The 12,612-nt window shown below is 41.7% G+C and overlaps 1 protein-coding gene across 1 annotated transcript in view; it reads left to right on the forward strand.

Moving 5' to 3' along the window:
* The window catches only part of EPHA3 (EPH receptor A3), a 306,093-nt gene that overhangs the window by 95,637 nt on the left and 197,844 nt on the right, over positions 1-12,612 (forward strand). The window contains exon 3 of the mRNA XM_015406944.1: positions 12,260-12,594. Within this exon, the coding sequence (XP_015262430.1) occupies positions 12,260-12,594 (335 nt within the window). The remainder of the gene's footprint in view (positions 1-12,259; positions 12,595-12,612) is intronic.

The following is a 12,612-nucleotide window of genomic DNA, read 5'->3' on the forward strand; positions in this document are numbered from 1 at the left end:
AAGGGAATCTCACTGTACATTTGATGCTATGCAAAGTGACAATAGGAAAATATGTATTCATTTGAGATCTCTGGAAGAAATTCCATTGTTCATATTCAGTCTGAAAGTTGGATGGACTAATGAAATGATATATTATGCACCTGTTTGATGTAATTACATTATTTGTGTTTATTCAACTAAGAAAGCCAAAGCTATGATTTTAACCATATATTAAATTCACAAAGAGCTAGTACACCAAAAGAGTTTTAAATCTCAGAAATAGATTTTCCCTCATATAGAGGGGCAGCTTTCCCTGTTCTTACCTTTAAAGCCCTTTATGGCCAGGGCCCTACATACCTGAGGGACCACCTTTCTCCATATGTACCCCAGAGAGCTCTGCGATCAGGGACCCAGAACTGGCTGGCCCTCCTGAGTCTCAAGGAGGCCAGGCTAGCAACAACCAGGGCCAGGGCTTTCTCAGTGGTGGCTCCACTCTGGTGGAATGAGCTCCCGAAAGACCAGGGCCCTGCAGGACTTTTTGCGGTTCCGCAGGGCCTGTAAAATGGAGCTCTTCCACCTGGCTTTGGAGCCGCCACCACTACTGACAGCCTAAGGTTGGAGAGCCCTGTTTCCCTGGGACTTCTAACTACAGCCTGAGTTTACCGCTTAAGATTATCTAAGAAGACCATGGAGCTGACTGTGAGATGAGAGAACTAAGTAACAACACTGGTGTGAGATCATCGGTACTAGCACTTTATTATGTCTTATGGTTTTAGAATTGTTTACTTGTGCTAATTGATGTTGTTTAATTTTAATCTATACTATTGTAATTTTTATGTTATTTTATGTAAGCTGCCCTGAGCCGGCCCTGGTTGGGAGGGCGGGGTAGAAATTTAATAAATCAAATCAAATATAGATGTGATTTTCTCATTCCACACTGAGTGATGGACAGATAGATTTGACTCTTGGAGATACTGACACTGATTTGATGATAGTTTTGGTTGAATGTTGCAGTTGCATACTGCAAAGTGTTATAAAATTTGCTTCATTATAGAGAGTGATATCTGCTGAAGAAGGCATTAAAGTCATGGAGCATTTGCCCTAGTTCCCTTATTTCAAATAGGGTTGCCAACCCCTCCCGGTTTGCCAGGGGTCCTCCGTTTTTTGGGGGGGTTCTACCCGGGGGAGCCCCACCCCCAACACCCACAGCCACCCATCTCTCTCCCTTTAAGTGTGTGGACCCTGTGTTTCCTCCAAAGCCTGATCTCCGCAAGCTTGCAGGGAAATGACAGCTTCGTGCTCTTAAAAGGGAAACATGGCTGCTCTTAAATGGGAAACGTCGGCTCCTTCATTTAAAAGGGAAACACCATCTCCTTTAAGTGCAGGGAACTGCCGTTTCTGGAGATCTGGCGCACGGGTGGGGGGGGGGCGGCGGACGTCCCCAACGTGACATCATCACGTCGGGGATGCCCCGCCCCCTCCAGGAACGCCCCCAAAGTCCCCTGGCTCCTTTAAGTGCAGGGAACTGCTGTTTCTGGAGATCCGGCACACGGGCGGGTGGGGGGGCGGCGGACGTCCCCAACGTGACGTCATCACGTCAGGGATGCCCCGCCCCCTCGAGGAATGCCCCCAAAGTCCCCCCGCTGGGGGTGGAAGATGGACTTGGCAACCCTAATTTCAAAGGAGGCACAAGGCAGGATTGGCCAGGAGAATTTCCAGCTAATGTTTCGAAGACAGCATGTAGATTGTGAGGAGCTATTCCCTCTGCCCCTCAGCATTTTATCACTGCAGATGGGCACCTTTTGGCACATCATCCATGTGCAGGCAAGCATAAACAAGGCCCACAGAATTGCTGGCCAAGTTTGGAGCCAGGGCGGATCTACCCCTAAAAGGCAGGCTGCCTAGCACAGTCCATCTCTGAGATAGTTAGCTTATTGTAACAAGCAGTGATGTTGATATGCTGTTTAAATAAACAACACCCATACATCTGTCTTGCATCTTCATTTGTACAGAGAGAAGGCAAATTAAATTTTAGCTGTTTAAAAACAAACTTTTCTATTCCAAATCTGACCACTTTAAGGGAACTCAAGCCACTTCAGAAACTTGAATATCTGGAGAGAATTTTGGCCAGGATCCAAAATCTCTACCCTGTACGCAGGAGGAAATTGCTTCTGTGCACACACGTGAGTGATGGAGTGGATGCAACCACCCTCCAAGGAGCCTTCCTCTAACTTAAGTGGTTCTTCCTTAATTAAAGGCTTCCACTTTTGCTCAGTTCAGGGGAAGGGGAGGGATAAGATCCTCCCTGGTGTTTCCCTCTGGGAGCAGCACATTGTATCTGTCAATGTCCTGAAGCACCCCTACGTTGAGGAGATTTGGAAGGGTGTTGTGGCTTCCACACTGGGAGGGGGAAAGGGAAAAGCCCCGTGCAGAAGTATGTTGTTATTTTGAATTCTGGTAGTGAAATTTCCTAGCTTAAGAAAAGGTTAAGGATATTGTAATGATGTCACTTGTGAAAGAATGTATTGGTTGTTATTGCTGAGAGCTGCAAATGCCTGCATTCCTCTACTAAATTGACTTATTGGCCCTTTTCTGAGTTTGGGGTACCCACCTGTTGGCTCTGCAGCTGACATAAAACATCCATTGGATCACTGTGCTGCCTTGTTTCAGTATTCAATGCAGACCCCCTGGCAGCTCCTCCTCAAGTCTTTTACACCCTGCTGGTGTGTCCCAGCACATTACTGGGAGGCACTGTATTACAATGTTCCCACTTCTTTGTTTACCACTTGTTAGGGCAATTGCTTGGCAACTGGAGAGTGATATGATCAGTCCTTTTGTGTTTGGCCAGGGGGAAAAATCATAATGTTCCCATGCAGGGCATCTGTAATATGAGAGTCCTTTTGCAGATATGTTACTGTCTGTACAGAAGAACTGATTGAATAGATGTCAGAAGAGGGGAAATCCTAGTTAAATTTGCATCTTTTCTCCTTTGGTTTGCATAATCCTATTGAACGCTACCAAACAGGATGGGATTCTGAATATGATCAAGTGCTCTTTACTGTGCTCAGTGGCAATTTTGTTGCTTGACTGAGTTCACAAAGTGACATAAAGTAATTACATTGACAACGAGACTGTCATAAATCCCCCCCCCCGTCCATCCGGTTGCTTATAACGAATATGAAGATATGTCTACTTCCAGCTGTGTGTCTAGAGCTTGTTAGCACATGTAGCAATCTTCATATTATATCAATATCTTCCCATCAGATATTCATTTTCCTTTTGATTTTTTGTTTCTCAGCCACATGTTCACAGTATGTTTTCTATGAATGTGTCAGGTTCACTTAAGTTCAGTCTGTTTTGTCACCAACTGCTATCCGAACATAAGTCTTCAATGGGGATAGGGATAACCGGAAGTAGTCATAAACTGTGCTTGATTCTACTCTCGTAACTGTGTACATGTTTTGCAAAAAACCCCAACATTTTAAATATTCCTTCTGGTGGAAAAATAATTAAATCACAGAGTTGCACTACATTTTAAATGGGAATTAGGTTCCTTCCTCCTTTTAAACATCAGGGAATTTGTACGCTGTCTCCCCAGTCTTGCTTAAGGCAGCTCACAACTAAAACAATGAAACAAAACCAATCAAGATAATGAAACAAATCAGTAAAACAAATCACACAATAAAATAAGTCACTAAAACAAACCAAGTCAATAGAACAAATTTATATGCTTATAATGACTGCTACTTATAAATGATGTACATACTTCAATAGGGATTTTATTGAATTTTTAATAAATATTGTATTTATTTAATAAACATTTTGTTCATTAAAAAGAAAGTTAGATACAAAGCTTCCTTCCATTCTGTAAACAAACCAGATAGTCATTATTAAGTTCAGCTTACCATCCTACCTTCCACTTATCAAACTTATTTAACTTTATTTAACTTTTTACTATAGAATCCTAGAATCACAGAGTTGGAGCGGGCCATATAGGCCATCTAGTCCAACCCACTGCTCAATGCCATATAACATACAAGATACAAAGGTTAGTTTACATGTTCCATTATTTATGTGTCACCAATGATCTAGGGAACCTCTTGCAACCGCGAATTCTTTGCTCTCAGGTTGTGACCACCCTTTTAATGCATATGACAGTGTTTTAATATTTTAATTGTTTGTTGTACTGCTGAAAGGTTGTTACCAGACCTGAGCCCGCTTGCAGGAAGGGCAGGCTATAAATATGAAGAAGTAAATAAATAACATTTCTATAATCATTTCTCTTTATTTGGCATTATCTTCCTTTTCCAATATCGAGCAAAGATTATTCATGCAGAGGTTATGGCATTTAAAACAAAATTTGGGAAAGAAGTCTATGTCATTCAACAACAAACATTTATGGAGAAAGGCAACTCTTCACCTGCTCCTTGAGAAATAGCTCTAGAAATAATTTTCCAATGTTCTTTGGCAGTACTACATATTTACCACATGTGTATAAAATTTGTGTCAACTACTCCACAAAAATAAAATAAAAGGAATGTTATTGAATTTTGCAGTTTCATCCTTTTAAATAACCTTGTTATTTTTGTACTATTTTCCATTTTCTCACTCATAAATGATGCATAGCATATAAATGGCATAAAATATTTTACAATGTGACAAGTGCCTATTGGCGCAGAGATGGTATTGTTTCAGCCCCTTTTACAAATTCAAATTAGGCCTAACTGTCTAGGATAGTTAATTCTCCAGCCTATGGGTGATGACTCTTTGGCAAGACATAAAAGGATCTTCTGACCTCCTCACACAAGCATTTTCTGTCAACTGCTGACCCACTGACCCTCCCCAGGCAACATGGCTGGGTGGGAATTTTTGCAATTCCTGTGATTGGTAGTTTTAGGGGAATTGGGGTGGTGGGGTTGTTTGGCCTGCTTCATGTTGTCACAGGAAGGATGAAATGGATAGGCTTGGTTTTGGGACCAGTTAGGCCATAACTAGAGATGGAAGCATTAGGGCAGGTTGTAAGGGTTGCCAAACAAGGCAACTGGTGGGAGAATTACTGGGGTGGGCGCTAACCAGTGGCATAATGATGTCACTGGGAACATGTCGACATCACTTCCCATGCACATCACCAGGGATGCTCTAGGATACAACATAAACTCTATGGATTTACCATAGAGTTTTTGCAGTATGCTAGAGAATCCCGTGGCACTTTTGGTTTAACATGGAAGTAATATAGGTGCTCTGGGGCACTGCTGGGATGCCATGTTTCCTCCTCCCCAAGTCCTCCTATCAGTGCACAAGGCAGTAGTGGGTGTCAAAAGTATTTACCGAGAGGTTTCTTACTATGGCAGGAGACCTAGTCTCCCTATAGGTTGCTCATGATAGATACAGCATATTGGTGAGCACCCTGAGGCATCTTGCATTAATAGAGGGCTGTTCCTGTAACAGCTCAATTCATTGTACAGTGGGGAGGGCCTCCAACTGAGTTGGTAAGTACAGGAGTGTCACCTCCGGATAATAACCTTAGTCTGGCTGTCCAGTCTCTTTATTTGGGGTTGTTTCTGGAGACAATAGTGTAAAACTGATGAATCATGAGAAGTGAATATGAGCAAAATGAACAAGGACTCATAATGGCAGCATACTAATACCATCCCCCATGAAAACGACATATTTATACATCCATATTTTTTGACATCCAAAGCTATTCAGTTAAGGGCAGCATCTTAAAGGACTTGAATGTATCTGTAGACAAATATGGGCAACTATGGTCCAGCAATAAGGTATGATTACTGTGACAGAAGAGCATTTATACACCATACCCTCCTCCCGTGGTACATCAGACCAATTAATCAAATGGTACGATTGAAAGCACCACTACAGTATGAAGTCTTGTAAAATATTCTGTAAATAAGGAATGGATGTCTGCATAGAATAACAAGCTATAATATACAAAACTGTGAGCCAATTTTGACATAAAGAACCACAAGATCATGATTGTAAAGCTATTAAAAAGCTCTTTTAGGGCTCTCAAAATTAATTGTGTGCAATCTGATAAGTACAAAACAACTATTGCAGATAGAAATTGAATCTATCTCAATTTCTGAGAGTTTTGATGTTTCTGCTGTGTTTGCAAATGGTTTGAAACTTCATTCTGCTTTAATTTTATGGGCAATTTGGTCTTCATTACACATTAATGCAGTGATAATTGTTCATTGCTTCCATTTATAAAGAACATATTCTGATGTTTGCTTAATCATGTGAGTTATGCCTCAGCATTTTTCTCCTTGCATCAACATATTGAATTAAAAATGCTGGACATGAAGATTAACCAATGCAATGAACCTTTACTGCATCTTAATAGTACTGTGTCTGACACTGATATGATCACTTAAATCTGCCTATTGACTTATCTGTTTTTATCCTGCCCTTCTTTGCTCTTTCATGCATGATGCCTAGACTGTGAGAGTGACTAGCCCAAGGTCAATGGGCTATACAGAAGCTGTATAGCACAGAGTCTAGTAAACCTGATTTCTAGTAAACCTGATTTCTAGTATGACATCCTAACCACTGGATCTTTTTAAATAATCTTAATTTTGATATATTCAGAAATTAATACTGAGTGCATGCTTAAGTGCATGGGATAATTATTTTATAAAACCTTGAAGATACTATTAATAATGCATAAATATGTTAATACAAAAGATGTTTACAAACTGTAGCTAAACTAAAAATACTAAATAACTTAAGGGGGAAAATATTGTTCAGTAATTCATAATTGCTTTAGCATATATTTCAGCATTTTAAATAGCCCTGTTTGGCTTAAGCTTGTCGGGGCTTGGGAGCTAAGCAGGGTTAGCCACAGTCAGTACTTGGATGGGAGACCACCAGGGGAGACCATGGTTGCTATCCGGAGGAAGGCAATGGCAAACCACCTCTGCTCATCTATTGCCTTGGACACACCATAGTTGGGGGTCACAATGAATCAGTTGAGACTGGATGGCACATTCTTTTAAGTATATATTTACCTATTTCTCCTGTCAGTTTGAATCACCAGTTCACTAATAAAGGTAAAGGTAAAGGTTCCCTTGCTCGAAAGCCAGTCGAATCCGACTCTAGGGTTGCGGTGCTCATCTCCGTTTCAAAGCCGAAAAGCCAACGCTGTCCGAAGACGTTTCCGTGGTCATGTGGCTGGCATGACTAGACACCAAGGTGCACGGAACGCTGTTACTAATTCACTAATACCTCTCTTTAAAAAAAAATAATCAACATTTTATAAACAATACATATAATACATTCTACTAACTTTACAAATTATCATTACAAGTTAACAAACACTAAATCTATAGGAACAAAGCAATCCCAAACATTATATCTTACAAATTTTACACAATTATACTAAAATACTCTAACATAATGGACCAAACTTCAACAAAATCCGAACAGGATTGATGGGATTCATATTGATTTACTTGATAAGTAATCTTGTCCATTATATAAATTTCCTATAACAAGTGTTGGTGCATTTGGACATTTCCAAGTTGTGGCTATTGATGTTTTAAGTAAAGGTAAAGGCTTCCCTTGCTCAAAAGCCAATCGAATTCGACTCTAAAGGGTGGTGCTCATCTCCATTTCCAAGCCGAAGAGCCAGTGCTGTCCAAAGACGTGTCCATGGTCATGTGGCTGACATGACTAAATGCCAAGGCGCATGGAATGCTGTTACCTTCCTACCAAAGCGGTACCTATGTATCTACTTGAAATTTCTTCCTTTCGAACTGCTAGGTTGGCAGGAGCTGGGACCAGAGATGGGAGCTCACTCCGTCACTCGACACTCGGGTCTCGAACTGCCAAGCTACTGACCTTCCAGTCTGCAGCTAAGCATCTTAACCACTGAGCCACCGCGGCCACTATTAAAAGGATCTCAATCAGTTTTTTCCTAACTTGAGGAACTAAATCGTCCAACCAATAATTTAAAATACCTCTGGTGTCAAAGGCACAACATGCACAGTAATTAACTGTATCTTATCCAATATCAATCGCCAGAAATGTTTGATTTTCATACGCTGCCACCAGCAACGTGCATATGTCACTATTTCTCCACATTTTTTCCAACATCTTGGTGAGTATGACCCAGAGATATGTGGTAGCTTTTTTGGTGTACAGTACAATGTAAGCGAAATTTGTACAGTACAATATAAGTGAATCCCCCCCCAACAGCAACATGGAACAATATGCCTACATCACCTGGAAGTGACATAAGCACATCAGTGATGTTGGGGAGGCAACACTCTGGTTTTTGGGCAAGACTCTATGATTTGAGGGTGATTGTGCAATAAAGCTTTGCCCCCGAACCAGACTGTCACCCCTGAAGTGCCCACAACACTTCCAGGTGACGCAGGCATGATGTGCTAGGTCACTCCTGGTGATGTTGGCGCATCTGGGGTGACACTTCAGGCTCCTGGAGCATCCCCCCACCCCCTCAGTGACTTCTCAAAGGGACCTGTCAACCCTGACTTGGAGAGCAGGTTTCAGCTGCTTGTAATGCTGCCAAAGGTCTCAGAATTATTTTCTGCCTTGGATAATACTTCTTCATCAGAGAATAATTTCTCTTTCCTCTCTAGTTTACCTGCCGTATCTGCAGAGACCTGTGATGGCGGCGGCAGTAGTAGCTGGTGGGCTGAGAAGAGAAATGATTCCCCGTGCTTCCTCTCTTCCTTGTGTGTCATATAGGCACATTGAATGCACAATATTTGTGGCATCTCTTACCTGCTAGGTAATATAGAGATGATTTTAAAAATAAAACCTCTCCAATCTAATATTCTTGCTCATGATGCTGCATTTCAGTTGTTTTTATTGGGAGACTGCCCACATCCCCTGTATCATCTGTTTGGTCTCTAGATGATTCTTGTTTTACTGCTTTCTGAAAGACATCATTTAACAGCATTGTGTGCTTAAGCCAGTGGAAGTTAATAGTTTTAAGTACTCAGTGTTGGATTGTACATTCTAATCTAAATATTTAGAAACATTTGTTCTATAAAAATTTCTGCAAATGTGTTGCCTGAATGATAGTAGACAGTTCAAAACATTTGACTGTGGCCTAGTTGTGTTTACAGATGAAAAGTCTGAAGTCCTGTTTTGTATGTTTAAAAAATAAAAACAAAAACTACTGTTTTCTTTTTGGTTCCCATCAATTATGTTCCCAGTAGGAATAAAATTATGTAATTTACTAATGAGCAAAATCATTCAGATGAACAGATAATTATGGTTAGGACTGAGCTTTAAGAAGTTCAGTGTTGAAATGCTGGGATCATTTGTTGAAAGATCCCTTGAGAATAAATTTATTGGGGTTCACAGTTTTTTGGAACTTTTAGGAGAGCACCTACCTGGAAGACTTCTAAGTTTATTCTGATTGTTCTGAAGATGTATATTACTAGACATTGCCACAAAAGCAGTATTTGTATTTTCAGGGATACAGTTTCAAGCTTAGCATGCTGTGCTGTGTCACATTTAGTCTTTTGAAAGGCTTGTAGATTTTTGAATCCTTTTGATTTACAGAAATGAGTATATTTCTGTAAATCAAAAGGATTAAAAAATCTACAAGCCTTTCAAAAGACTAAATGTGACATAGCACAGCATATTAAGCTTGAAACTGAATCCCTGAAAATACAAAATAGATTACTCAGGGGTCATTTCGTAGAAAAAGAGCTAGGGGGACTCATTAGCATAACTCATTAGCATATGCCACACCCCCAACATCACCGGAAGTGTGTCCTCCCCACAGCCGGCGGCGACCTCCAGCGGACACCAGCAGGGAGCTCCAGGCCCCGCCCTCCCGCACCTCACCCGGGGGGATGGCGTCCCCCCGCGTCCCTCCCCCAAATGACCCCTGAGATTACTGTAGCTGCAGGGTGAGACGTAATTTAGTTTTTAAGACATCCAGTTCACTGATAAAGACTGGGTTTTTTTTTAATTTTGCCCAAAATATCTCAAAATTATTTTCTAGTGTTCAATGATTTCTGACAAAATATTTTACTACTCATCAGTAGCTAGGAAAATTAGCAGATTGCAATGATAGAAAGGATTCTTTAGTAAATTTATTTGTTTACTATTTAGCTCACCTCCTTGCTGAGATTCAAAGCAGATTACAGTGTGTAAAATTGTGCAATCAAATAGCATGAGACATCCAATAAACAATGATATAGGAGTAGGATTAGAGAAAAAATAAAAACATTGAAAAATTAACAGACCATATGCAAAAATGGAATTACAAAAGTAGGAAAAATGCAATAAGAGCAAGATAATGTATACAATAAAAGATGGAATAGATGACCACCCAATTCCCTTTATCAAAATGCTCTCCTGAACAATTCTGTTCTATGCAGTTTGCAGAATAACAAAAGTGAGTGGACCATTCATTTCATACCAGGCATTACACTGCAACCCCTTCATGTCTTACAGAATATAGAACTACTTGTAAATGGAGTGTAAATAACTCAGCATTTTAATTCTTTTGCATAGTTTCTTCAAAACAGAAAGCAGAGGAAGATGTTGGATAAGGTGTTAGAGGCAACCATTTGTGCCTTATTTAATGAGATGGAAACATTGTAAAATGGGCTTTATTACTGGCTTTTTTTGGTAACTGCAAATATTCATGGAAAATCCTGCTTTACTGTCAAAATTCTTCAGTACTCTATTGGATTTCCTTTCTCCCCTAGTTTGCCTAAGAACAAATCAGTGGGTGCTTCGGTGGTCAGCCTAGGGTTGCCAGTTTTGGATTGGGAAATAACTAGAGATTTTGGGCATGGAGCCTGAGAAGGCTGGGGTTTGGGGAGTGGAGGGACTTCAGTGGGGTATAATGACGTAGAATCCACCTTCCAAAGAAGCCATTTACTCCAAGTGAACTGATCTCAGTTGCCTAGACATCAGTTGTAATTAGGGCTGCCAAATCCCCCCGAGGGGCGGATTTCCCCCCGCTTTGGAGGCCCGATTTCCGATGCCGCGGAATCGGGCCCCGGGGGAAACCCCACCCCGGCGTGCACGTCACCCAGATGTGACATGATGACGCCGGGCACGCTGGGGGCGGGCCACAGCCATTTGAGGGGAAAACATAGAGTTTCCCCCTCAAATGGCTGTGGCCGTGCCCCCAGTTTGACCGACGTCATCACGTCACATCCGGGTGATGTGCATGCGGCGCGCGCGCAGAGCGTGTGCACACACAACCAGGACACCGTCCGGGAGCCCCCCGCCGCAGGAATAAACAGGTTTGGCAACCCTAGTTGTAATCCCAGGAGATCTCCAGCCACCGACTGGGGGCAGGCAACCCTAGGTCAACCATGCAAGAAACCAGTAGAAGGTATCAAATCAATTTGTGATCCAAAGTGGCATCATTGGAACTTGCTTCCAAGACTTGTAGACTTCAGGAATTTAAGCCACAGTAGGCCACACAAATAGAGCAGAAATCATGCCTTTGAAAAGCAGCTATTTCTAGATAGCTAATTGGCTGCCGAGGTTAGGGGTGGACATGAACCACAAAAGCTCAGTTTGGTTCGTGGTTTGTGGGCGAACAATGAACTAAGCCATAAACCCCACAAACCCAGTCAGCTTGCATACAAACTGAATTGGGCTAGTGAGGTTTGTACCTGAAACAGCTGAGCCACGGGGGCAGACTGCTCCCACAGCTCAGCTGTTTAAAGGGGTTTTCTTAGGCAGCCAGTCCCTGGGTCTGAGCCTGAGGCTGGCTGGGGCTGGCTGCCCAAGAAAGCCTCTTTAAACAGCTGAGACACACAGAGCAGTGTGCTCCACCACACCGCTCAGCTGTTTAAAGGGGCTTTCTTGGGCCACCAGCCTCAGCCAGCCTTAAGCTCAGAGCCATTTAAACCCCTGCTTTTTGCTCCCTGCTCCCACCATGAAATGCATCAAAATTTGTGAACATTCATGATTTCTGTTCGTGCCCAAAATTTGTGATGAACTTTAGTTCATCAGCCGGTTCATGCCCATCCCTAGCCAACGTTATTAGACTATGATTTTTTTTCCCCTGCTATAATAAATAATGCTTTCATAATAAAACATGTTTGTATGCAGGTTCTTTTCTGTCTTGTTTGCCAGCCTTGCACTGTTTCAATGCTTTTACTGACAATGGGTAAATGTGAACAAAGAGATAATACGTATGGTCCAAGACTCTTCTCGGCGTGTTAATCAACAAAGAAGGTATCGGATCATCATCTGATTTTTAGCCTGGTTAAAATGGGCTGTTATATGACTGTTCTAATATTTGTATTTTCAGTGGGAAGAAATAAGTGGAGTGGATGAGAACTATACTCCAATCAGAACCTATCAAGTTTGCAACGTTATGGACCATAGTCAGAACAATTGGCTGAGGACAAACTGGATACCACGTAACTCAGCTCAGAAGATCTATGTGGAGCTCAAGTTTACCTTGCGGGACTGTAACAGCATCCCACTTGTCCTGGGCACTTGCAAGGAGACTTTTAACCTGTATTATATGGAGTCAGATGATGATCATTCTGTCAAATTTAGAGAACATCAGTTTTCTAAGATTGATACCATTGCTGCCGATGAGAGCTTCACTCAGATGGATCTTGGGGATCGAATTCTCAAGCTCAACACAGAGATACA

This window comes from Gekko japonicus, unplaced genomic scaffold (genome assembly GCF_001447785.1).
Source record: "Gekko japonicus isolate JY-2015 unplaced genomic scaffold, Gekko_japonicus_V1.1 scaffold1450, whole genome shotgun sequence".
Classification (NCBI taxonomy): Eukaryota; Metazoa; Chordata; class Lepidosauria; order Squamata; family Gekkonidae; genus Gekko; species Gekko japonicus.